The 23773-nt window shown below is 40.0% G+C and overlaps 1 protein-coding gene across 7 annotated transcripts; it reads left to right on the top strand.

Annotated features, from left to right (window-relative positions):
• Window positions 1-116: 116 nt before the first annotated feature.
• On the top strand, window positions 117-23730 carry ST7L (suppression of tumorigenicity 7 like). 7 transcript variants are annotated; one of them, XM_052815184.1, is made up of 16 exons: window positions 123-472; window positions 1723-1805; window positions 3407-3566; window positions 4113-4167; window positions 4725-4840; window positions 6466-6544; window positions 7368-7522; window positions 8073-8170; window positions 8802-8916; window positions 10745-10817; window positions 11471-11573; window positions 14685-14835; window positions 14980-15072; window positions 17878-18017; window positions 22891-22960; window positions 23193-23730. In XM_052815184.1, the coding sequence occupies exons 1-15, from the start codon at window positions 268-270 to the stop codon at window positions 22942-22944; spliced, it is 1680 nt and encodes a 559-aa protein (XP_052671144.1). In that variant the 5' UTR covers window positions 123-267; the 3' UTR covers window positions 22945-22960; window positions 23193-23730. The 7 variants fall into 7 exon arrangements, with proteins under 7 accessions (XP_052671149.1, XP_052671143.1, XP_052671148.1 ...); XM_052815189.1 differs by lacking the exons at window positions 22891-22960; window positions 23193-23730 and adding an exon at window positions 19933-22651 and having other exon boundaries at window positions 117-472; XM_052815183.1 differs by lacking the exons at window positions 22891-22960; window positions 23193-23730 and adding an exon at window positions 22658-22878 and having other exon boundaries at window positions 119-472.
• Window positions 23731-23773: the final 43 nt, after the last annotated feature.

Genomic DNA, 23773 nt, shown 5'->3' with positions numbered 1-23773 from the left:
GGCGCCATGTTGGCTGCGGGCAGACGCTGCGCGGCGGCCATCGTAGGAGCGGGCGGGGCGGGAGGGCCGCGCTGGCGGGGCCGCAGCCGCCGGGGACCTTCGCGGCTCCCGGGCCGCGGCGCGGGGGCGGGACCCTGGGGCCGCGTCCCGCCGGCGGGGGAGCGGTGATGGGCTCGGCGAGCGGGCTCCCCGCGCTGGCGGAGCCCACCGGGCCCCGCCCCGCCGCCGGGCGTCCCGCCCCTCTCCCGGCGTCCCCCGGCGGCGGCCATGGCGGACGGCGGCGGCGGCGGGAGCGGCCGGGGCCCGCCGTGCCCCGGGGCGGCCGCGGCGCTGCGGCGCTGGGAGCAGCTGCGGCGGCGGGCGGCGGCGGCGGCGCCGTGGGCCCGCGGGCTCCTGGCCGTGGCCGCCGGGCTCGGCCTCTTCTACGTGGTGCTGCGGGTGCCGCTGCGGCTCCGGGACAGCCTGGCGGCCGGTGAGACGCGGCGGGACGCGGCGGGGAGGGGGCTGAGCGTTCGCCAGGGGAAGGACGCCGCCGTCCGCCCTGGTAGGCGGCCGGGCCGGGCTCCTGTGGAGGGCTGCGGGGCCGGGCCGGGCTCCTGTGGAGGGCTGCGGGGCCGGGCCGGGCTCCTGTGGAGGGCTGCGGGGCCGGGCCGGGCTCCTGTGGAGGGCTGCGGGGCCGGGCCGGGCTCCTGTGGAGGGCTGCGGGGCCGGGCCGGGCTCCTGTGGAGGGCTGCGGGGCCGGGCCGGGCTCCTGTGGAGGGCTGCGGGGCCGGGCCGGGCTCCTGTGGAGGGCTGCGGGGCCGGGCCGGGCTCCTGTGGAGGGCTGCGGGGCCGGGCCGTCCTGGCAGCCGCCTGCGGGCCGGTCCTGCGTCCCGGGCCTCCCGCAGCGACCCCCCCCCCCCTCCCCCGCCCCCGAGCGCATCAGCCCGGCCCCGGGGCTCCCGCTGTGCCTCCGGGTCCGCCTCGGTGACGGCGCCGGGGCGGCTGGAAGCCTCCGAGGCGGCTCTCGCGGTGCCGGCCGGTGTCCCGGCTGCCTCCCTGCCCCACGCCCTGTCACTTCGCGCCCGGCTGCCTGTCACCGCCGACACCCGCTCCCCGCCCCGGGGTGTCTCGTCAGGCCCGAGGCCTGAACGGGGCGGGGGGGCGGTGAGCCTGCGGCAGGGGAGCTCGCCGTCACCCCCCAGGCCGGGCCTGGCGCTCCAGCCTCCCTGCCGAGCTCCCTGCCAGCCCGGGCTGGTGGCCGGTGACAAAGCTGACCGTGGGGTTGGGGTCAAAACCACAGTCAAAGTAGCCCTGGACAGCTGCGTTCCCTGCCTTGTGCTGTAAATGCCTGGAAGGAGAGGTCTGTGGAAAACGGATGTTCTTAACACTGAATAGGAGCTTGTGTCAAACCAGTATGTTTCCGTTTTAGGTTAAAATGAAATAATACAGTGAATTGTTGCGGTCCACCTGCCATGATATGGTTGAAACTGTAGGCTGCTTTGTCTAAGAACTTGCACTGAGTTTTTTAGATCGGGTATATAACCTATTTTGCTGTCACAGATGGTTATAAACAGAAAATAATATACGGAAAGGATTCTCTAACAAAGTAACATTATCTGTAAAGTTACTAGGGCTATGTTGTATTATGTGTTTGCATAGTATTTCGGCGTTGTTTAATAAAAAGCTATTTGTGTTTTTCAGTTCTGCCTGTTAAGTCTTTGTTTTTGCTTCTCTTAACAGTGACTGTGTTCTTAAGCACTTTGACTCCGAAATTCTACTTTGCCCTTACAGTGACTTCGTCTTTTATATCTGGACTGATATTTGTAAGTAGTCCACTTTTATTTTTTTAAACAACTATAGCACCTCTAAGATGCTTTCATTAGGGGTAAATGCAATCAGCTTTTTTTTGATCAGACTCTAGAGGGTGCCTTTGTACTAGGAAGGAACTTGTTGTTTAGTATCTTCTCTGATGTATTGTACATGCTCTTTTGCTATGTGTGTTGTATGTTGGGGTGAGTCTAAGGAAAATAACTTGCACCTGTTTTGGAAGCTAAAGCTTGTTTTAAGGAGGGACGTGTCCATATATACATATACATATATGTGCGTGTATACCTAGATACATTAAAAATGCAAAATATATGTGCAAACTGTGCAGACCTCTCTGTGTAAAGAAAACACTGAGATTTTTATCTCTTTTAAACTAGGTAGTTAAGAGTTTACGATTCCACAGTAATTTTGGGGGAGCTTTTGTGCATGTGTCATCATGTAACTATCTTAACAACTTCGGTGTGAAAATGAGCCAATAATTCAGCTCATCTTCAGATGACAGTGTGCACAGACATGGCTGACTGCACAAAATGAATGGGGCACACTTGCATGCTCAGTTCTGCTAGCGCAGCTGTTTCTGCAGTGATGATCATCTGACCCTGATGTAGACTGTGGCACTACATACAAATCTTTTGGGTTAATCTTTATTTTCGGTATTAAAAGCTAAAGAAAATGTCTCTTCTCATCAATTAAACCTATTTACCAGAATATGCAAAATGTGTTTCATAGGTGATTTTTTTTGTAGCCACCATTTAAAAAAAAAAAAAAAAGGTGTTTTATTTATGTGGTAGAAACAACTTGTTTGCTGTAATGTTGCTTGGGTTTTGATTGAAGGATCTGAGGAAAGTCATATACAGAGGTGGATTCTGCTTGTGATAGGTCTTTTACATAGGTTTGCCCTTAAGAGAAAAAAGTGGTTATTGGTCAGTCCCTATTTATAGTAATGCTTCTTAACAAATAATACAGTTTGTGTAAACATTGCCTCTTTCTGCATGCTAATAAAAATACTCCTAAGTTGGTCCAGGGCTGACAGTGTGGTATAGTGCTTGAGGACTTGTGACATGCAGGTATTTTTAATAGCTTCAAAGGGAGAGAGTGTAATATTTTTGACCCAAAATTTCTGGTAAGTGAACTTGATTGCTGTTAATTCAGCTTTTTCTCTTTGGACTTTTCTGAATGGCAGAACATGTCAATTTAACTGTCCATTTTGTGCTTTATTCTTTTAGATTATTTTTGTGAAATGAAAAAGCTACACTTGTCTTGAGGTTCTTGCCTCTATGCACGGTTTCCCTATACAGGCAATTTCTGAAAGGGTTTAGAGGTTATACTAATGATTTGGGAGGGGAGGACCATATGTTTGACTAAAATTTTACTGTTTTGTTTTTTTTTTTTTTTTCAGTCTTGTTATGTGGATGATCCTGCATGACAACAGAGGTCAAAACTGATAATTGTTGTTAATTTGTATGTGTATAAGTTCCACCTATAGTCATTTGCAAGGGGATGTACTAGCTGTGAACAATTGGCTCTTCATTTCTGATGTTTGTGTTGGAAGGGTGTCACCTAAGGAAATTTCTGGTGCTTTTTTCTCCTGTGACAGGTGTTTGAGTGGTGGCATTTCCGAAAATACGGCACGTCTTTCATTGAGCAGGTTTCTGTGAGTCATTTGAGGCCCCTCATTGGTGGTGCAGAAAACAGCCCTCCAGCACCAGCAGCATTCTCTGCTGGAGAGAATGAGACAAGCAGGCAGAATATGCCAGGTGATTGTTAATGTGTCCCAGCAGTTTTCCTTAAGCTTCAAGGCAGCTGGTTCATAGGAACTGGCTTTTAAATGGCTTTGACTTTGCATTAGTGTAGTCCTTGTAAGAACTGGAGAAAGGCCTACATCTTACAATGTGCTTTATTAATAATGGTAAAAATAAACTAAATAATAATGTATCTTTGATCTACGTCATTCATTATTAAAAATATGATTTAGAAAATATATTACACATTTAGCTAAAACTGTTTCAGTAACATCAGATATTTACTATTCTGAATGTTTGCAAGATAAACATTGTATGAGTATAAATGGCAGTGCTTAATCTACCATGTGCTTTTGTACCCCAGCAATGTTGGGGAGCAAAAATATTTCTGGGATAGCAGAAGTTTATGAAGAAGATGATCGTATGATTGTGCTCAAGTTGTATAACAATAAAATTAAAGGAGCTTTTGAAAATAAAACTGCATTTGCATTACTGCATTTTAAAGTCAAGGTAGTATTTCCTGTGCTCTTCATTCAAAAAGTACCTTTTTTTTTTTTCCAGAGTGCAAAGTGTGGCGAAATCCTCTCAATCTTTTCAGAGGAGCAGAGTATAGCAGGTATTAATTATCTTACTTACCATTGCATATTTTTTAAATTAATTGGGGGCATACACATGACTTCTTCACAGAGCTTACACTAGGAATATCAGGAGACAGCTGAGGCCTGCAAGATTATAGGGGTGTTTGATGCCAATCCTATGTTTAAAAGGCACCTATCCAAGCTTTGGCAGTTTCAGTGTTAAGAATGCAAATATTACTGCAACATCATCAAGTTTTTTGAGAGTAAAGTAGGAGAAAACTTTATTCAGAGATTGAGACAGTGATTCTGAATCTAAATTCTCTTTTATTAAACTGATACGGCTGTATTGTAAGTCTCCTTGTGTTATTTCATAAGAACAGCTTCCTAGGAAGCCAGTTCCCAAGCTGTTTAGAACTTTAGAACCTGTACAGATTATGGAACAGTAGTACTTGAAACTTCTGGTTAGTAGCTCGTGCCTTCTATTAATAAAAATTTTCTGCACTAGCTTTGGTTGTTAGGCATATCAGGTGTCCCCCTTGGTATCAGCATTACTGTTTACTAGGAGTGCGTCTTACTGAAATTTCTCCCGTTCAAGATACATGTGGGTGACTGGGAAGGAGCCTCTTACATACTATGACATGAATTTGTCTGCTCAAGATCATCAGAACTTTTTCACGTGCGATACAGATGCCCTTCGGCCATCAGATACAGGTACCAATGTTGTATGTGTAAGATGTATAACTGTTGGAGAGTGTAAAGTGGGTATTTTTAATATATTTCAAGGTAGTGCAAACTATTATGTGAGATACTTTGTGAAATGATAGCCTGTCCAACTACTAAGGAGATTTAATAGATGTATGTAGTGAAAAGATGTTTTTTGTTTTTTTTTTACCTTGTGCTTTCTCTACTAACTTTAAGGCTGATCCTGACGTATTTTAAGATCTCGCACTTTTCAAATAATTAACAACACGATATTGAAAACCTGGATTGTATTCTCAACAGCCAAAGATGTGGTCTCATTTAAACCTTAGTAATGAATAGCGCAGTCTCTAGAATTCTTTCGTTGAGTTCCACATGTTTAGTGCAGAAAGTGTTCTCTACCTGGTTATTGTCAGGCCGGGTGCGAGCTATTGTCAATTTGTCAAGTTCCGGAAGTGTTACTTGTCAGCTGGCTGTGACATGCTTGATATGAATGATGTGTTTTTGTTTCACAAAATGGAGTGTATTGTCTCGCTTGCTAAGCCAAGACTAATATTTTGTTTCCAAAAGAAAACTCAAACATTTTTCCACTTTACTCTTGCTGGACAGCAGAAGGTTTTGTTCCAAAAGAAACATGTATAGATTCTTCAGTTTTCTTATCGTACTTGAGATAGGCCAGATATGTAACTCCACGAACGTAAGGTTTTGGAGTTCTTTTAGAACTGTAATTTAGTGTGAAAGCTATTAGTTCTGCATAGAAAATGGTAGCTCCAAGTATGTTGTTTTTCTTTTGCTAGAAGTTGGGTTTCAGTTTGGGATTTCCATTTTTCCGTAATGGAAACATAATGGAGAGGGGTGTAGAGTCATTGCATTGAACTTTTGTTTGGTCTTTATCTGACCGTAATTTTGAATTCAAGTTTAATTCAAACGGCCCCTTTGAATAGATAGATTTTACCTTTTTTAATTGTTTCCTAGAACACTTTCTAACAAGGTGATAAATTATTATAGTATATCTTGAATTGGCTTTGCCATGTTATGCCACTCAAATGTGCTTTGTAAATTTAAAAAGAAAATTTTTAACCCTTTATGATCTGGTAGTTGTTTAAATACTTAAGTATAAAACTATACCTGTGCAAGACAGAGCTTACTCTATCATTGTTTTCTTTGAAGTTCTCTTTGAAAGCTTAAATTAAAATTCTGTGCAGGTCCGTGCAAGAACCTGTGTTTAACAATTGCTCCTGCCAAGCTTTCAACAAGTCTTGGGAAGTGTTTCCAAAAATCTGTAGCAATTTAGAAATTGTACATCTGCCTGGTTATGTAAGCTGTCTTTGCTTCTCAGTGTACGAGTTCTTAAATGGTCAGTGAATAATCTTCCTGGTGGTGTTGCTTTCTTAAATTAAATTTGGGGTGTAATGAGAAGTTGCAAGATTCTGCTGCTTGTGGTAGAAACTCATGCTGGAATTAAAACACTTGTTTACTCTTTCCCATAACAATCATATAGCAAACAGGAATTTGCAAAATGGAAGTGAATGTTAATGTAGAGCTGAGGCATAAGCAGCCAGCATTGCCTCCACTGGCTCCCAGGTGTTTCGCCAGTGTCTCTGTCCCTCACCAGCCTTTCAATGTTTTTGCAACAGTTATGCAGAAAGCATGGCGAGAGAGAAACCCTCAAGCCCGGATTAAAGCAGCGTATCAAGCTTTAGAGTTGAACAATGAGTAAGTTTAGAGTATAAGTTCAATTGCTGTATTTCTAGTGTGAAAGATTAAGCGGAACGATATTGAGCATGCTATCAGTTTCTTGTTCTAATAATTTACTCTTAGTAAAGTTCTGAATAGCTTAAGGGGAACTTCCGTGACTGAGAATTGCACACGGGGCTGTCGGTTGCACTGAAGTATTGAACTGTTCTATAAAAAAATAGCTTTTGTTCTCCTTTTTTCTTGGGAAAGATTTTTTTAAAAATCTTTGTTTCAGTAGCAATAACAAATGAGAAATCTTATTCAGATGTGGAACAGTCTAAATTGGATATGAGATTGTATGGCTTTCAGAGATGGCATTGTGGTAATACTGTATTTGGAGTTCATAGATGCCACTCCAGTAAGGGGTTTAAAAATACTCTTGTAACACAAACCAAAGAATTTCACACGCTTCTGTGATCTGTTTTGTTATGTAGTCGTCTTGTTTTTGTGTAAAATGTCTACCTCCTGGTTTTAAAAAAGCAAACTAAACACAAAAACCCCTTCTCCAGACAATTACCAGAGCGTTTTTAATATTTCAAGGAAAATAATTTGACTTGCTGTTAACAATTCTTTCTTTTGTTCTTTCTCCAAATGTGTGTTTTTTCTGTAAAATGGAAGAGGTTTCTGTTTTCCTGACAGTCACTGTTTGAACTCAAGTCAATATTTTGGTACTTTAATGTTGTCAATGCTTAGATATTAAACATAAGTGAAAACTGCCCATTTCTAATGCTTTTAACGCTGATTCAAAAAATACTAAACTTTGTCCCTCAGAATAATTAGTGGGTTTTTTTCCTTATTACAGTTGTGCCACTGCATATGTCCTCCTGGCTGAGGAAGAAGCAACAACTATCGTGGATGCTGAGAAGTATTTCAAGCAGGCTCTGAAAGCAGGAGAAATGATTTACAGAAAGTCTCAGAACTGCCATTCCCAAAGCCCCCAGCATGAAGCACAGCTGAGTAAGGACTTTTGAATGACATGAACTCTTGTTTTTATGTGAGCAGAAATGTAAAACTAAAGTTATAGTTAGTGATTCTAGTTTGATTCCCAGTTCAGTGAGGCAGTTCCTACTATTTTAGCCATGCTTATGCATGACTTGCTATGTGATCTTTTGTAATACCTGAATGAATCCTTGGAAGTGACAGTTACGCTGTGTGTTCATTGTGGGTTGCCTAGCTAAGGCTCAGTACATTATTGTCATGGAAAGTTAGATAGGTAGAGCAGATTAATGAAGCAATTAGTGTGTGTCAGTAGCACCTTCTTTTATTCCACCCAACATTTTGGAAAAAAACCAGAATTTTTTTTGTCATTTAACCTAGTTAAAAGTTGCTGGTATTCGTCTAGATGGGCCTTGATTGGGACAGCAGTAGTAATTATTTTATGCTTTTACATGTGGTTAGGAAAAAGGTTGTGGGGTTTTTGGTGGTTGGTTTGGGTTTTTTTTGAGAGAGGGAAGGAGAGATAAGGATTGAAACTGATAGACTAATCTTTTTTTATCTTTGTTATCAGGAAGAGACACCAATGTATTGGTGTATGTGAAAAGGAGACTAGCTATGTGTGCAAGAAAACTTGGAAGAATACGAGAAGCAGTGAAAATGATGAGAGATGTAAGTAAAAATTAAAAAAAGTGAGCAACTGTTGTTTTCAGTCACATTGTCCAAATTGATTGTTTATAGTTCCTTTCTAGGCATCATAATTAATGTAATTGGATTATTTTCCAATGAGATTTGCACATCATGATTCATGATTTTTTTTGAGAACAGTTTTTCTGGTTCCTACATATAGGTTTTAGATTTTGTATTATATGATGTCATATGTTCACAGTTCTGTTGTCTGGTTTGCTTCATGCTTGACTTGGCATCTAACTTGTCAAAATAGCCAACTTTAGACTTCATCATAATTTTAGTTTCACTTGCCCAGGGTTTATCATAAGTTCTTTTTTCATAGGAAAATATTACTGAGCAAACCAACTCACTGTGGGAGCTGTGCAAATTTGGCCTGAGAGCATGTTGTATACCTACACTCAGTATACTTATTTTCCAGTAGGTGAATGTAGGAAAAAAAGTAAGGTAGAAATGATGGAATACTTTTCATGCTGCTTATATGTCAGTTTCTAACACTGTGAAAGAACAGAACATTGAAAAAGCTTAAATTATTGTACTGATTTCTATTAAGTATTTCAGGGATTCAAGTGCAATTCTATATCTGCTTAATTTATTTCTCTTTATTGATTTGCAGTTGATGAAAGAGTTTCCACTTCTCAGCATGCTGAATATTCATGAAAACCTCCTGGAGGCACTGCTGGAGTTACAGGCTTATGCAGATGTCCAGGCAGTTTTAGCAAAGTATGATGGTAAGTGATGCTTAATGGGAAATACTGGTGGTTTTGTATAAGAGTATATGTGAGGTAGGCAAGGTGTGCCTGTCCAAAAGCAGATGTCTACCCATGATCTCAGCTAGTTGACTAGATTCCCTTCATTGGCAACAAATACACGCTTTCAGAGTGCAAATCAAGTTTTTTCTTTTGAATGATGAGGTCAAATTTAGGCAAGATAAATTGCTTTTTATTATTAAAATTACTTTTTATGTTTTTAATTCTAATCTGTAAAAAAATCTTGCAGCTCACTTTGCTTCAATTCAAGGATTATTTTAGTTTTTTAATCTCTTCTACATCCCTGGTTATGCCTAAATTCATCAGCTTTTTTCAGTCAGCACATAGGCCTCTAAGTAATAGATGTAAATAAGCTGGGAAAGGTAGTTTTCCCTTCTGTAATCTTGCAGGCTTGGCCTCATGATTCTGTAATACTGAGGTTGCTCGCCAGAGATTAGCAACGCGCAAGCATACTGCTTGCCAGAGATGAGTGGTATGCAAGCTTTGGTCCATTAAATGGCAGTAGTTTACTTTCACTTTCCATCTCAACTAATACGTTTCAGGTGTTGTGCAAGTCTAGATAAAGATTAATAAAATATATACTTACTTTCTTATTGTCCTCAGAGTTTTGCCACCTAGGTAATGCCCACATCACTAGTGTACAGAGTGCTGCTGTCAAAGCTGTCCCTTATATCACCTTCAGAATGGAGGGATGTAGAAGCAGTATTTTGTGGCAATCATTCTGTGCCCTTGAGAAGTTGGTATGTTCTCCCTTGTGCCTCTGTTCTTTATTGCTTCAGGGAATCCAAAGTAGGATATTCTTGCCCAAACCCTGTGCCCCTTGCGCGTGGCCACCCTAGCAGCCTGCTCCTGTTACTTGACTGTCCACGTTGTTCTGTGTGGATTCTTACTAATTTAACAAAACCATTTGCTCTTTTCCTGGTGCTTCTTTATGTTAACATCAGGAATTGTGACACTCTCTTAAGAAGGGGTTGCTGATTTTTTTTTCTAAGCATCTGGAAAAATGAGTATGAGCTTCAAACTCCCTGTAGCACCCCTGTGTTTTGCTTGACACGACAGCCAGACTTCTAATAAGTGATGGACAAGCCCAGAATGGGATTTACAAAAAAAGCAAGAGCCATCTGACTATACACAACATGGTACTTGGGAATTAGACCCCAGACTTTGTCTGCTTTTAAAGTAAACTTGTACTGTGGAGTGCTAACCTTCTAATCTGTAATTGTCAGCTCAAACTTGGCCTCAGATATTCTACAAAACCTACAACTAAAAGAATTTTTCCCCATGGAACTGGAAAAGAATGGAAATTGCATTTTCATTAAAATTTGTCTACCTGTCTGTAATGTAATTTTTTTGGTCAGCTTCTAGTCAGTCTCTTTCAGTATTGTGTAAAACTCTGTGTTAATGTACAGTTGCAAAATTAGGTAAAGATTAGAAGCTTATTTTAAACCTTCATGGGTTAATACAGGAAAAGTACACTGTTCTTAAGTGTGTATTTATACATGCATTTCTCTTTTGAACTCAGTTTCAGTGTCTTGGTGCGTTTAGAAAAAAAAATTACTGTTTTACACCTAACTATGACTCGTGTGAGTTTTTAGTCTGAGACTGACTGGTGACCAGAAAGAAGACTGTGCAAAGAAATTCAAAGTTTCTAATCATAGCTGAAACGTTCCAGATGTTACATTCGTTGTCTGGTATACCCAAGTAAAAATCTTTAAGCTCAAAGGATGTGGGTTTAAAATGTTTGTCTTTCCTTAGAATCTTACAGCTTAATTATTTTATTTTATCATAGATATCAGTCTTCCAAAATCAGCAGCAATATGTTACACAGCAGCCCTGTTAAAAGCCAGAGCTGTTTCAGAAAGGTAAGCAAGCACATCTGTGAAAACAGTGGTTTGCTACTAATCTTGGGTTATGCTGTAAAATATGAATTAAAAAGGACTAAAGCCAATATGTAGCAGTTACATTTCTAAAAGCAAATTAAGTGTATTTATCTTTACATATATGTGTGTAGTTAAATGTAATTTAAAGTTTCTTTTAAGCATCCATAAAGTTAATACAGGTGAAGATGTTTTTCAAGAGCCCATGTACACACACTTGCTTTTGTATAAATTTTATTTTCAGTGTCTTGCTTGTGATGTTCAACAGTTCTTGTTTTGTGGATTGGGTGCAGGATATTTGTGGTGGTTCATGTTGGCATTTCACTTTTGTTCTGGTCTATTTGCACAGCTGATTCTAGCTTTACCTCCAGGTAGGTGATGCTGTAACAATCATGGGCACTCAATTACCTTATGTGATTGACATGAAGTTTCAAAAAGTTAAACATAACTTTGTCATATGGGCATGGATGACAGTCCAGATACCTAAATTAACATTAAATTTGTCTCCTAAAAGGGTTTGTTTATCTTTCTTGATAAATAAGCCAATTTTTAATGAACTCCAAGCTTACAATGCAAATAAATGCCTGGTTAGAATTTATTGTTTATTACTTTTGTTCAGTGTGGGTTTTTCCCTTCAGGTTCTCCCCAGAAACTGCCTCCAAAAGAGGGCTTAGTACAGCAGAAATTAATGCTGTGGAAGCAATTCACAGAGCTGTGGAATTTAACCCTCATGTTCCAAAGGTAAGAGTATTTTATTTCCTATTGGACCACTTTTTATTGTCTTATGTCTAGTTATGTTATCATTTTGTTATTGGAGCCTTCCTAGCCCCATGTTTTCTTGAAGTTGATTGTAACTCCAGCCATTGCGTTGTTAAATGTGCTAGTATTTATATCATAAATGTTTGGTGGCCAGAATTAGTTGTTTGCAGTAAGTGATAATCAAACGGGGGTTTTTGCAAAAAATTTGAACTCAAAATTTTCTAACTCGTTGGAAAATCCAGTAATGTATTAGTGAAGTCCCTTTATTGGGTAAGGGTAAGCATTAATAAATGTAAATTTAGATATTTAAAATCTCTGAAGCCAAATTAAGTTCTCCAAACAATAACCACTCATAGTGCTGTGCTTCCAAGCATGGCTTCAGAACTCGGGTTATTGAAAGATCTACAGTCACTTATTTTCTTCATCCACGTGTAAACAAGATTAAGAGTCAGTATTGCTACAGGCTATAATTTAATGTCTGGCATTACTTGAAGTGGCCAAGATACAGATTCCACTGAGCATTGGGTGAAAATAAAATCTTATGTTGCTTTTTACTGTACTAGTATTGGTGATGCATTCAGTTTGAAACCTTGAATACAGAAGGTTGGCTTAGTCCTGGACCTAATCCTCTGCAAATGATCATGGAGTCCCAATGACTATTGCGGTGAAGGCTCGAATTATCCAGCCACTCTATTCTGTCTGCCTGTCCAATCTAATAGAATGTGCACTGAGGAAGCTAATTGCTGGGAGAAATTGCTGCTTGTTTGCATGACTGATCAAGAGCGTAGCAAGTTCATTTCAGACAGTCTCAGACAGATTTTTCTTTAGCCTCTGCCTTTAGGGGAAGAAGATTATAACGCATTATCCAGAAGTTCTTTTATTTTGTATATCCTCCAGTTGTTTCAGGAGCCTCGTATACCTTTTTAACAAGTTAGATATAATTTCAAACAGGCTGTTTGCAAAATATGTTCCGCAGTTCTACAATCACAGAAACTGATTCTAGTTGCGCTAATTTGATCTTCTCTTCTAATTGTATACCTATCCCAACATCTTCATGATTTTTTTTTTTATTATGATATTGCCTTGAAACACCAATTTATTAGATGGCAGGGCAGAATTTTATTGGTGCTGGCTATCTAGAGCTCTGAAATGCTCATAGTCAAAGCAAACAAGTAAACAAGGGCACAAACAAGTGAAGTAACTTGCCCAATGAGTTACAGTGGAGTAGTGGGGAAGAAAATCTGAGTTTCGAATTTGCAGTCAGTTCTGTCCCATGGACTAAAAGTAAATGAGTATGTAAAGTAGAAATCCCTTTGTTCTTGCATGTGATGAAAGTGGTTGTCTTTGCACATAACATCATTTTGCATAAGGAAAATAAAATAATGTTTGTTTCTCTTTGTTCTGAGTTATGCTTTTACAAGGATGGGTTTTGTTTGGAAAGTTGGGAAGGCATTTTACAGTGCTGGAAAATGGTACTCTTAAGCCATTTCAAATTGGAGATCTGTAACTACATTTTGATAATGTATGAAACAATCTTTTCCCATCATCTTCTGAATATCTTACAAATTTTTATTGTGTATAAAGACTTTCTTAAATCTGCAAAACCCAAGATATTTTCAGTACTGATACTTTGCCTGTTCTGTGGGTAAACGAGGACACGAAAATTTGCCAGACTGTGGAATTTTTCTGTTTATGTGGTAGCATGGGCGCAGAGACAGCCAAAGCCTGGAGTTCACCATTGACATGTTGTGGCAATACTTGCAGTGGGGCTTCATCACCACTATTGCGTTCATATTCCCTTCCTCTCTGCGCAGTTAGTACAATGGAAGAGTGGGCACTGCGGAGAGCATGAGGAGTCAGGTCAAGGGTCAGATATTTGAGACCATTTTCCCACAGCAGCCCTGTGTGAGTGATCCTTTACTGTGTTAAAAAAAAAAATTAAAAAAAAAAAAAATTGAAGAGGATTAGAGGGGATTAGCAAGAATATTACCCTCTGGAGTGTAGGCCCAAGGCACTAAGAGAAGAACCTAGCCAGGCAGTAAATGTGCTTTATTTGGCCAGGGCACAACCCCTCCTACATTCCTTCAAGAATCTGAATGGGAAAAGTTAAGTCCTCAAACTGGATTAGTAAATAATCTCATAGTTTGTGGCATCTGCTGAAATAAATCGGCGAGTTAGCTGCATTCTTACACTTTGGGAGACAGTCAAAGGAATTGCCAGCTACATTGATCAAAGATGTGGATTAACTTGGGCTGTTATTGAATGAGACACTATATGCTAGGAGAGAACAACTCACAGGTAAATACTAGAGCTGAAACTGTCATTTCATTCTTGTAAAAATTACTCATCTGTTTTTAGAAGTGAAGTTCAAATGAATACCTGTCTTTTTTTAATGTACCATGAGAAAACAAAATTGCATGTCCTGTGTTTCAAGGGAAATGGAAAATGATTAATCCTTGTGTTCTTTGACCCTTCTGTGCATCACATATTCTGCTGATGTAGGGAGAAGGCTGAAATTGAAAAAATCTGAAATCAGAGATACTTTGTGGTAGTCCAGAAAAACCACATTAAACCAAGATTTTTTGTGGGTTTGGTTTATTATTCTTCCTTTGGTTAGCATACTGACACTTTCTGGTTTGCTACTCATACTCGAGAGCTAACAAGTACTTAGTCTCCTACATTGAAACTTTCAGTGATTAAATGATGAGCAAAAATACTGTTGTTTTGTTTTGTTTTTATCAGTCTAAACTTGTAGCTCATTGGTAGTGTACCTGTGGCATTATACTTTATGTATATTGCACAAGCATGTATTTTTATTTTGCCTTACTGAAGATGCTTTTTTTTCCCTGATATTTTGTGTGTGAAAACCCCAATTTAAGAGTCTTATACATGGATGTGTGTTTTGCTGTTTTTTGCTTCCCATGTGAGTGCAGGCTGTCTGCACTGTGTCAGGATTGGGCTGTTCTTCAACAGGTAGAAGTTGGCCCCTGTGTGATATGCTCAGTTATGCCTCAAATGATCATTTATGTTTCACAATTAAAGATTTTTGGAATATTCTATGTAACCAAGTATGCTTTCCATTTTTACTTTCAGTATTTACTAGAAATGAAAAGCTTAGTGCTACCTCCAGAGCATATTCTGAAACGAGGGGACAGTGAGGCAGTAGCATATGCTTTTTTTCACCTCCAGCACTGGAAGAGGATAGAAGGGGCTCTAAATCTGCTGCACTGTACATGGGAAGGCAGTAAGTATCTCTCCTTGTTTTATTTTTTCTGTACAGTAGACTAATCTCTCTGCCTTTATTGACCTCAAACATGATTGGTTCTCTTTGTGAGAAGCTGGTCGCTTGGTTTAGATACAGATCTAATGTCACTCATTCTCTTTTCAGCATTTAGGATGATCCCGTATCCATTAGAGAAAGGTCATCTTTTCTATCCCTATCCGAGTTGCACAGAAACAGCAGACAGAGAGCTGTTGCCAAGTAAGTGGTTTCTAAGCAGTAATGATAATAAAACATAAGCTAAGGACATGTTCAGTTTGTGGTATTCTGTATTTACCTTACTGTGATTTTTTTAGTCTGAGCTTCCTGTGAAGGGGATTCAGCTATTTGTTGATGTCCCTCCCAAACGATCCTGAAGCACTTGACGTGTGTGTGTGTGGTAAATGTTAGCTTGATTCTGTAATAACATAAGTCCTTCAAAGATGAAGTCTGTGTGTGGTACATTCAGACTAAGTTTGGCCAACTTTGAGAACAACAAAATGGACCCGTTCTTTAAATTACTCTTAAAAGAAGCCATGGATTTGACTACTGTTGTAGAGGAGTCGTTTCCTTTTAGCAAGGAATAAATGCATGGTTCCAGTCCTGCATTTGGGTGTCTAGCAGAACGTGTTTGTGATTTTAGGGAGATTCCTTGGTTAATTGATAGCTTCGTAGAATATGTATTGCTTTCTGTCATTAATTCATTAGTACATATTTGTCTGCTAGACAGTATGCTTCCTGGAACTTTTTACCCGTGTAGGTATTTCTATGGCTTTATACTAACACTTGACACTGAAAAGTAAGACTTGTCCAGCTGCCCATTACTTTAAGATTACTTTATGTAATTATGAGCCTACATCTTTTTTTCTTTAGGTAAGGCAAACAAACTAAATCACTAGGGCCTGTGCTCATCATATTTAGGAAAATAGCATTAATTTAGATTAGAATTGGACTGTTAATTGTACATGTTAATAGAATTCCTTTGGGGGTGAACTTCTACATCATGAAGAAACACAAGTCCCACGGGACTGGAAAGGGCTACTGCAAAAGGAACAGCAGACCCACTGAGACCACAGCTGTGGAAAGGAAAACTACACATACATGTTTCTATTTAAAAGCCTGAAGTTATATTTAAAATGTGTAATTTAAATTTGCCCCCAGACTGCTTTAAATTACTCATTTCTCACTTATGCAGGATATTGCACAAGGAATTCCTTGGTTAGCAACTAACCCTAAATTGTAGACTTCCCAGCATAATTAAACACCAACGCATGCAGATATTTCAACACGATCACTCACACATTCCTGTTATGTTTTAAATATAAAGCTACCCATAAATAAAATCATCTTAACACTTTTATTGCAGTACTTCCTCAAGAAATCTTGACACTTAATTTTTTAAAATTTATCTATTTAACATAATGTTGACCAAATCAGTGATGCAGAAATCCTGTATTGGTGTGACTAGTAACAGTTCTCAAATGGCTGTGAACATACAGAATTCTCTTTAGTTGTCCTTACCTATTTCGGATTTGATTTTAATTTCCCAATGTAGGATAAACTAGTGCAAAAAGAATCCTTCCTTTTTTTTTTTTTTTTTTTTTTTACACTTTCCTATCTTACGTTGGGACCTTTCCTAAATTACATTGCTCCATGTTTTAAGTCAGGTGAGTTTCTACATAGTATGAGAGCATAATAGTGTTCCAGAGTAGACAAGTAGTTTCTTTGGTTGCTCAGTAAAGAGGACTGTGTTGCTATCATACTGTATCATGACCTAGTAGGGCTGGTTGCATGTTAAGAAGGTGAACTGATAATCTCTGGGATAACATTAAACACCTCTGATGGGCATTAGACATGGAACTCTGAATGTTCTACTAAGTTGTGCTCCAAAATCATATACTTAAAAGCAAAACAAAATCCAAGCACTTTGCCATTAATGAGTTGCAAGAGCACAAGCCACTTTTGCTGGGCTTGCTCTTATAATGGTAGCTTTCATGTGCCAGCATTCAGAAACAGTAACTGAGAGGGTAAAGTGTCTTTTTCCTCCTCAGACTTCAGATTAAAAATGAATACAATTGTATATTCTTGTTTTACAAAAAGGCTTACTTAAGTTCTGAGGCTTTTGTTGGATTTTTAAAAACAGCTTGTCAAGAAGTGTGCAGCCCTTTCATAATTACTTATGTCTATAGAAACTATTTTTTTTCGTCATTTAAAAACCGTTTAAAATCATTGGATAAAAGTCAGAGCTGCAGGTATTCAGAGCCAGTAACAAATTGCAAATTCACCAAACAGGTCCTCAGCTGGTAAGCAGTAGTAGTGTCTTGAGTGCTGAAAGCTCCATATGCCAGCCCTTAGCCTGTCTAATCACCTTCTTTTGATTTTGTTACCGTAGATTGGAAATTGCAAGGAGCTGCTATGTACAGAATTTATAACCTAGTCCTGGGACTGTTTTCTTTGAGGTCTGCTCTGTCAGCTGCTCTGAAAAAATTTACTGTAGCCTACTAACCAGAAATCTTTTGAAAAGTATTGAGGAGCTACCTTGCATGTATATATAACATGATGGTTGTTTTGTACTTGCTGAGCTTCTTACAGGATGGGGACATATGCTATTCTTTTCAGGTATCAGGATTAATGCTTCAGAGGGTTGAAAACACCTGAATTCTTTAAATTGGTCTAGGTAATTTTGAGAGCTTGTGAATTTTACAGTTCTTCCCTCTGTCCCGTTAAAAGAGTAGGTACCAAAAAGTAAGACTGATGAAATGCTTCAAAAATAAAGCCCATGCAAGTGAAAAAGAAGATTGGGAAGAGAGGGATGCAATGACTATTAATAATAAAGACAAGCATTTAGTGTAGGGGAAAAATTTTTTGAGAAGTTTAAGTACTGGTACCTAACGTGTGCTGCACAATAGTCTTGAGTCCACACTTACTCCTTCTGAAAGTCTAGAACTGAGTTACAAGACTGTGTAAATAATTCAGAAAACTGTCCTCGATTATCAAATGTCAATATTCTTTATTTTTTCCTTTCAGCATTTCACGAAGTCTCCGTTTACCCACAGAAGGAACTTCCCTTTTTCATCCATTTCACAGCAGGCCTATGTTCCTTTTCGGCAATGCTTGCCCTCCTTACGCACCAGTTCCCTGAGCTGATGGTCATTTTTGCTAAAGCTGTAAGTATTGTCTCTGTCATGGGGCTTGCTTAGGTAACTTGTGGGATCTTTGGGAGTTTTGAGGTCCATGGTGAAGTATGGTCTAGTCAGTCTCATGCTTGTGGGGCATGAATTATTTTATCATCTTTTGTAAGAATCTAGTGACAAACACTTGTTGAAATTTGGGCAAAATGTCTATTTTGACAAGAAGGTGAACTGTTACTATAACATACCATGGCTTTAATTTGCACTCTTATGGTGAGAACGCAGCATTTCAGCACCAGAGAAATTTTGTCAGAGCACTGTGTTGAGTATGGATTTTATTCTCATAGAAGTGGAAGACTGCAGTGTGAGAGCCTCAAAAAATAAATTTGTTGATTGGAGATTTTGAGAAGTGTGTAAAAGGCAGGCTGGACTGCAGGAAAAAGAGGTCTCTTGTTGAGCATTGGAAACTAGTAGCATGATGTGAATGAACCGATGAGAACAGAGGAAAAGTAACTGTTGACTTCCAAGCCAGGTTCAGAAGTTAGTTAGCTGTCACCTTTTGGGAACTAGACCAATGGGTTTATATTTCATCTGGTTCCGGTTACTAGAGAGAACGCATTCATTGACCACAGTTCTGTCATTTGAGTACCTGTTCAAGGATAGAAACTGGACTTGACAGTGGCAGTGAGGCTTTTAGCTAGATACGTTTCTAATCTGTGCTGCTTTAAATGTATCCAAGTATGTCTGCTGTTGAGCCACTTGTTCCTATGGGAGCCTTCTGTGCCCATCTCCTTTCTCCCTCTCTCTGCCCTGCTCTTTTTAGGGTTTCTTTTCCTTGGTTATCTGTTAACATTGCTGCTGGCTGTAACCTTGTCATGTTTCCCTGGACTCTGAAAGCTGTGCTGACTTACTTTGGCAGAGGCAGAAGCTGCATAGGCAGCTTCCACTCCCCAGTTCTCAAACTAAGCCATGCAGTATATTCGGCCTTTATTGAACTGTTAATCTCATGCAGTAGAGCAGAGTGGCAAATAAAGAGCTCTGACCTCTCAATGAATCATGTATTCTAGCTTTGCTAGTCAAAATAGAAGGTGAAAGGTGTGTTATGCTTTCTTGCTGTTTTAATGCAACAGGTAATGGAGACCCGGGAGGTAAGCCTTTTTTCTTAAGACTACTTTGTTCCTAAAAGCGTTGGCTTTGCTAGCAATTCTAGTCTACAGTGTCCAAGTCATGCAGGTCTGAGAGTGGGGCCTCATTTCCACACAGTTCTGTTGATCTTTATGTTGGAAAATGTAGTTGGACATGCCAGTGACAAATTTCAGTGTGGCTCATAATTGGCTGGGTTCGTAGTAACTAGGGTCTAACTATCTGCTTGATTAATTCTGTAAGGACTGCATTAGTAAAGTTGTATGATTTCCAAAGAGATACAAGGTCAAATGTTATGCTAACAAAGAATTGCTTGGTAAAGTTCTCTCTGCTGGGTTTCTTGAACCAAAAAAAAAAAAGACTTTGTAGGAGTTAGTTGGCTTTGCATAATGGCATTTTGAATGTCAAGTGACGTGTCCAAATGTGGGGAAAAAACTCCCAGGGTTTGGTCATTTTGGCAGTGTGTTTATTTCACTTGTTTTATATAGGAAAAGATAGATAGTGTTTGTTCAGCTGAAAAGATGATCAAGAAGCATGCATATCGCTGCATCATTCCACCAACTGAGTCACGGTGGTGGCAGGCACGGACAAAGGGGTTCTTGCCACTCACTGTGCTAGTTTAATACTGGCAAAAGTGGAAGCTGTGTATTGAGATAAACAGACAAAAAGTGAATTCTGTATTAATCTCTTGAGACTGGCAGCTGAGAAGGAAATACCATCTTCCAGTATTCTGCTATTTTAGATAGAATTAATGTTAGCTCCCAGTCATACTCTAATGACTAATATTCTTCCTTATTTTAATTATTAGATTATTGTACTCTTGATCCCATTCCTGATGTTTTCAGAAGCATTCAGAAAACTTGTAAGAAACGATATTCAATATCAAACTAACACTTCTGATTTTATTCATAGATTGCTTCAGTATTTTAACTATAGATAATGCTGTGATTGCTGCTAGCACTTTATAAAGCATTATCTCTTGTGTTCTGGAGGTATGTGGCAGTAGCATCTAGTTGAATTTTCATAACGAAAATGAAAGTTTACCTTCTCTTTAATGACACCTGCCTCTCCACCCAAGAATACTGTAATAAAACAATTATTATTTGCTGTATTTAGTGTTGTATCTGCAGGTAATTCCAGTGCATTAAGCGTTCTGAATGAAATTTTTTTTTCTGTGTATTTCATTATTTCAAGTATTTTTTCATGACACTGTTTAAACTTACTAAATATAGTAATTTGAGATAATAAAGTTCTAGATGGTAGATAGCTGGAGTGCTTTGACCTTACCGAAAAAGCAATACAAAATATGTTTCCAACAAATTGTTGAATTGTTGGATTTCCAGCAAATCTAGAACACAGTTTTAGGAATGACAATTGGAAAGTATTGTGTATATGGAATTTTTCACTGTAAATCTCTAAGCGACTTAAATATGACTCCTTAGATTACATTTCAGTTACTTCTTAATCAAACTGTTGTTTCCAGCAATTGAATCTACAGCAAACTGCATGCCTCTAAAGGGTTTTAAGTAGTTGAATACCTTTCTATTGACTTGAAAAGTCTGAGTTTACATATTTTCATTTGCTAGTGCTTGAGTTTGTTTCCTCCGTAATAAATCACAGGGTAAACCTTGGCAAATTGCTAAAAATATTGTAAGTGGCCAAAAATCACAATGAAGCATTTGCTAGTTCCAATGTATACAGCGTAGTACACCATCAACAGAGCCTAGAGCACTGGCACCGGCTGCAAGTTGGCTCCCTCTGGAATGGGAGGCAGTCCTGCCTCTGTGCTCCCTGGCCCTGGGACCAGGCGCCGGAGGGATTTTTGTTGTGTCTTGCACAGGTGGAAGGGTTTGCAGGCACTAGGGACTGGTGCTGGCAGAAGTGCTTAGCATTTATGCGTCCAGTTAGAGCCAACTGTGGCTTGTTAGTTGTCTTGCAACTCGGACTTTTAATGTTCTTTGACTAAGGGAAGATGTACCATGTGAGTCAGTGCCAGTGAGGACAGTGGAACAGGCAGCGCTAGAGAGCTCCGTATGACCTGCAGTATGAGTTCAAGTGCTCTCAGTGGGTAAGACCTCAGCCTTGCTCTTTGTTTCAGCTAGATTTCTGATCTCGTGGAGAATCACTCTGTTCTTGATCATCAGAGACAGCTCTGTTTCTTAAGTAGTTGCTGTTCAGAATTTTCTCAGTAAGTGACGGAAGGGAGGAGGTACGCAAAAGGGATGACAATCTATACAGTTCACTGAGCAAGCTGAAAAATACTCTGTTACATAAAACAACTTCTGTTGAAACTGCAGGTAAAAGGGTCTGATTATTCTTCCATTCAGTGTGAATTTTTATTAATAATTACATAGGTGGAGAACTGGGTAGCTATATATCATCTTGCAAAAGTGATATTGCACAATTCCTTCTGTATTATCTTATAAAGACACTGAGGAGTCTGCCTTCAGGAAAACTAGAGATGCAGAGTGACAGCAGGCACTGTGAATAGTCTTCTCAGAAGTTCCTGAAAACAACTAACATGCTTACCTTCCAAGCAAATCAATCCCATTTTTTAAGTCCAAACCTAATGCTACTGGAATAGACCAGTATTAGTTAATGTTAAAGTATTGAAAAAATATTGCAGCAGTGTTCCTGCTGAAAACAACTTCCTTGTTCAGGGAATTGGACAAAATCCTAAGACAGTCCATGTTCCAAAGTGTTATGATATGGATCGCTTGATATTTTGACAACAAAGAAAGAAGTCATGGGACTTAAATTAAAAATTGGCTAATTTTTATGGTTGCAAGATTAGGAGAAAACGTTTCTCATTCTGGTTGTTCTGTAGCTCCCTGTTAGAGGATTCCTTGCCATTTTGCTGATAGCAGCCATCTAGAGACAGAAAATAGGACTAAACAGAGCCCTGTCTGGCAAGTCCTGCTTTCTGTGACACTCTGCTTTACTTTCTGAACAAATCCCCCTACCCCTTTCCCCAAAGCTCATTAAGTGAGACTGGAGAATTAACTTTTTACCCAGCTGCTGAACTTTTCATATTTATAAACACTTGAGTCTTTTGCTTATCTAAGAGAAAATGTGTATAGTTTGGAGATGTGCACTTCCCTGCCAATGTGTAATGAGTGGTTCTACACTTCATAGAAAAAAAAGCCTGAAGTTTCCTGTCACAGCTGAGTGTCGATGCCAAGGGCAAAGGTTTCTTGCCTTGCTAATCTACATCTTAACTCATGCACTTAATGTGAAGGTGCCACACGCAAACAGGCAGGGAAGAAGCTAGCTGCAATGAAAAGTTACTGCGCTGCTGTGAATGTTATGTTTTAAAAGCCTTTTTAATGTAATATTTGAGGTTATGATAGAAGCCAGGAGGGCCAAAGTAAAACCCTCAAAGTAAATGAGTCCTGTCATTGCTGCCTCATGAAAAGAGGGTTTGTATGAGGATAACACGAGTCCCAGCGGAATACTTGGGGGATGGGTTGAGAAGGTGCAGGGGAATTTGTGCCATTTGTTTTAGCCTAATCTTTATTTCTGGAACTGTTTAGATGGCATCTAGAATATGGATCCTGTCTGGAAGCATGGGCCAGTCTTGGTGGATGGTCTGTTCGGTTTTCACACGTTTGAGTCGATGACCTATAAATAATCCATGCCTGAATATCTGAGAAAATACACTACCCTTTTCCCCAGTCTGTTCAACACTGAAGGCACACTGCTCAGAGCAGCTGGAAGAGCTGTAGCACAGAGAAACGCTGTCCTAACCCCTCCTGCTTCTGCCTAGGTGCTGCGGGTGCTGTGGCCTGTGAGTGCTCCCAGCGTTCTGGCCTCAAGCTGAGTGGACCATGCCAGGGGTGAGTGGACAAGGCTGGAGCTGTGGCTTCCAGAGGGTTTTTTCTTTTGTGTGCCTTGGCTAATATTTAATGTTTAATACAAGCCTATTTCATGGCATCAGCGTTGAAGGGATTGTAGCTCTGTTGCCTTGAGGGAAAGATACAGGGTGGGTTTTTGTTCATACTTTGAGCCTGTAAAAGGACATTGGTTTTGAAACTGAGCTAATTTGTTGTTGTGTTCTGTTTCTTCCAGTGCTTTGGGACTCTTTCACCTTTCAGCTTCATTATGGAAAATACTGAGGTCCTCCTGCTCTCCAGTCTCTGGCATCCGCTGACTCCAGTGTGACTGGAGCGTGCTTTCCATGATGGTTCAATTTTGTTGTTCTCACAAGCCTCCCCCTCTGGTGGTTAGCTGACCCCTAGACATGGGGGGCAAGGAAGAAAGCTGGGCTATTCAAACTGATATCTTTGACAGGCTTCCATGTTGGTAATGGTGCTTAACGTATGAATTTCTTCTTTGGCCTTAGCCTGTAATCATCTAAGAAAATAGTTTTTGTTGAGCAATACCTTATTGCTCTCTTAATCACTTGTACAACTGGAAGCTAGTACTTCCTCTGTAAGAAAGGAGAGGACACAAACTGAGCAGATGTTTGGAGTATTGACACTTCCTTCTCAGCTGCAGATGTACCAGATAATTGGCTTAGATTTAATTTTATAAACCTTTCTCAAAATATTTGTTAACAGCAAAGTATGGTTCTGCTTTCTTTATTAAAAGGTTGCTTCTTAACACATTGAATTTGTTGACTTCTTAAGTGTCTGTTTAATATAGATTAT

Source organism: Harpia harpyja, chromosome 19 (genome assembly GCF_026419915.1).
Source record: "Harpia harpyja isolate bHarHar1 chromosome 19, bHarHar1 primary haplotype, whole genome shotgun sequence".
Classification (NCBI taxonomy): domain Eukaryota; kingdom Metazoa; phylum Chordata; class Aves; order Accipitriformes; family Accipitridae; genus Harpia; species Harpia harpyja.
This window is presented reverse-complemented; position numbering and strand designations above follow the sequence as displayed.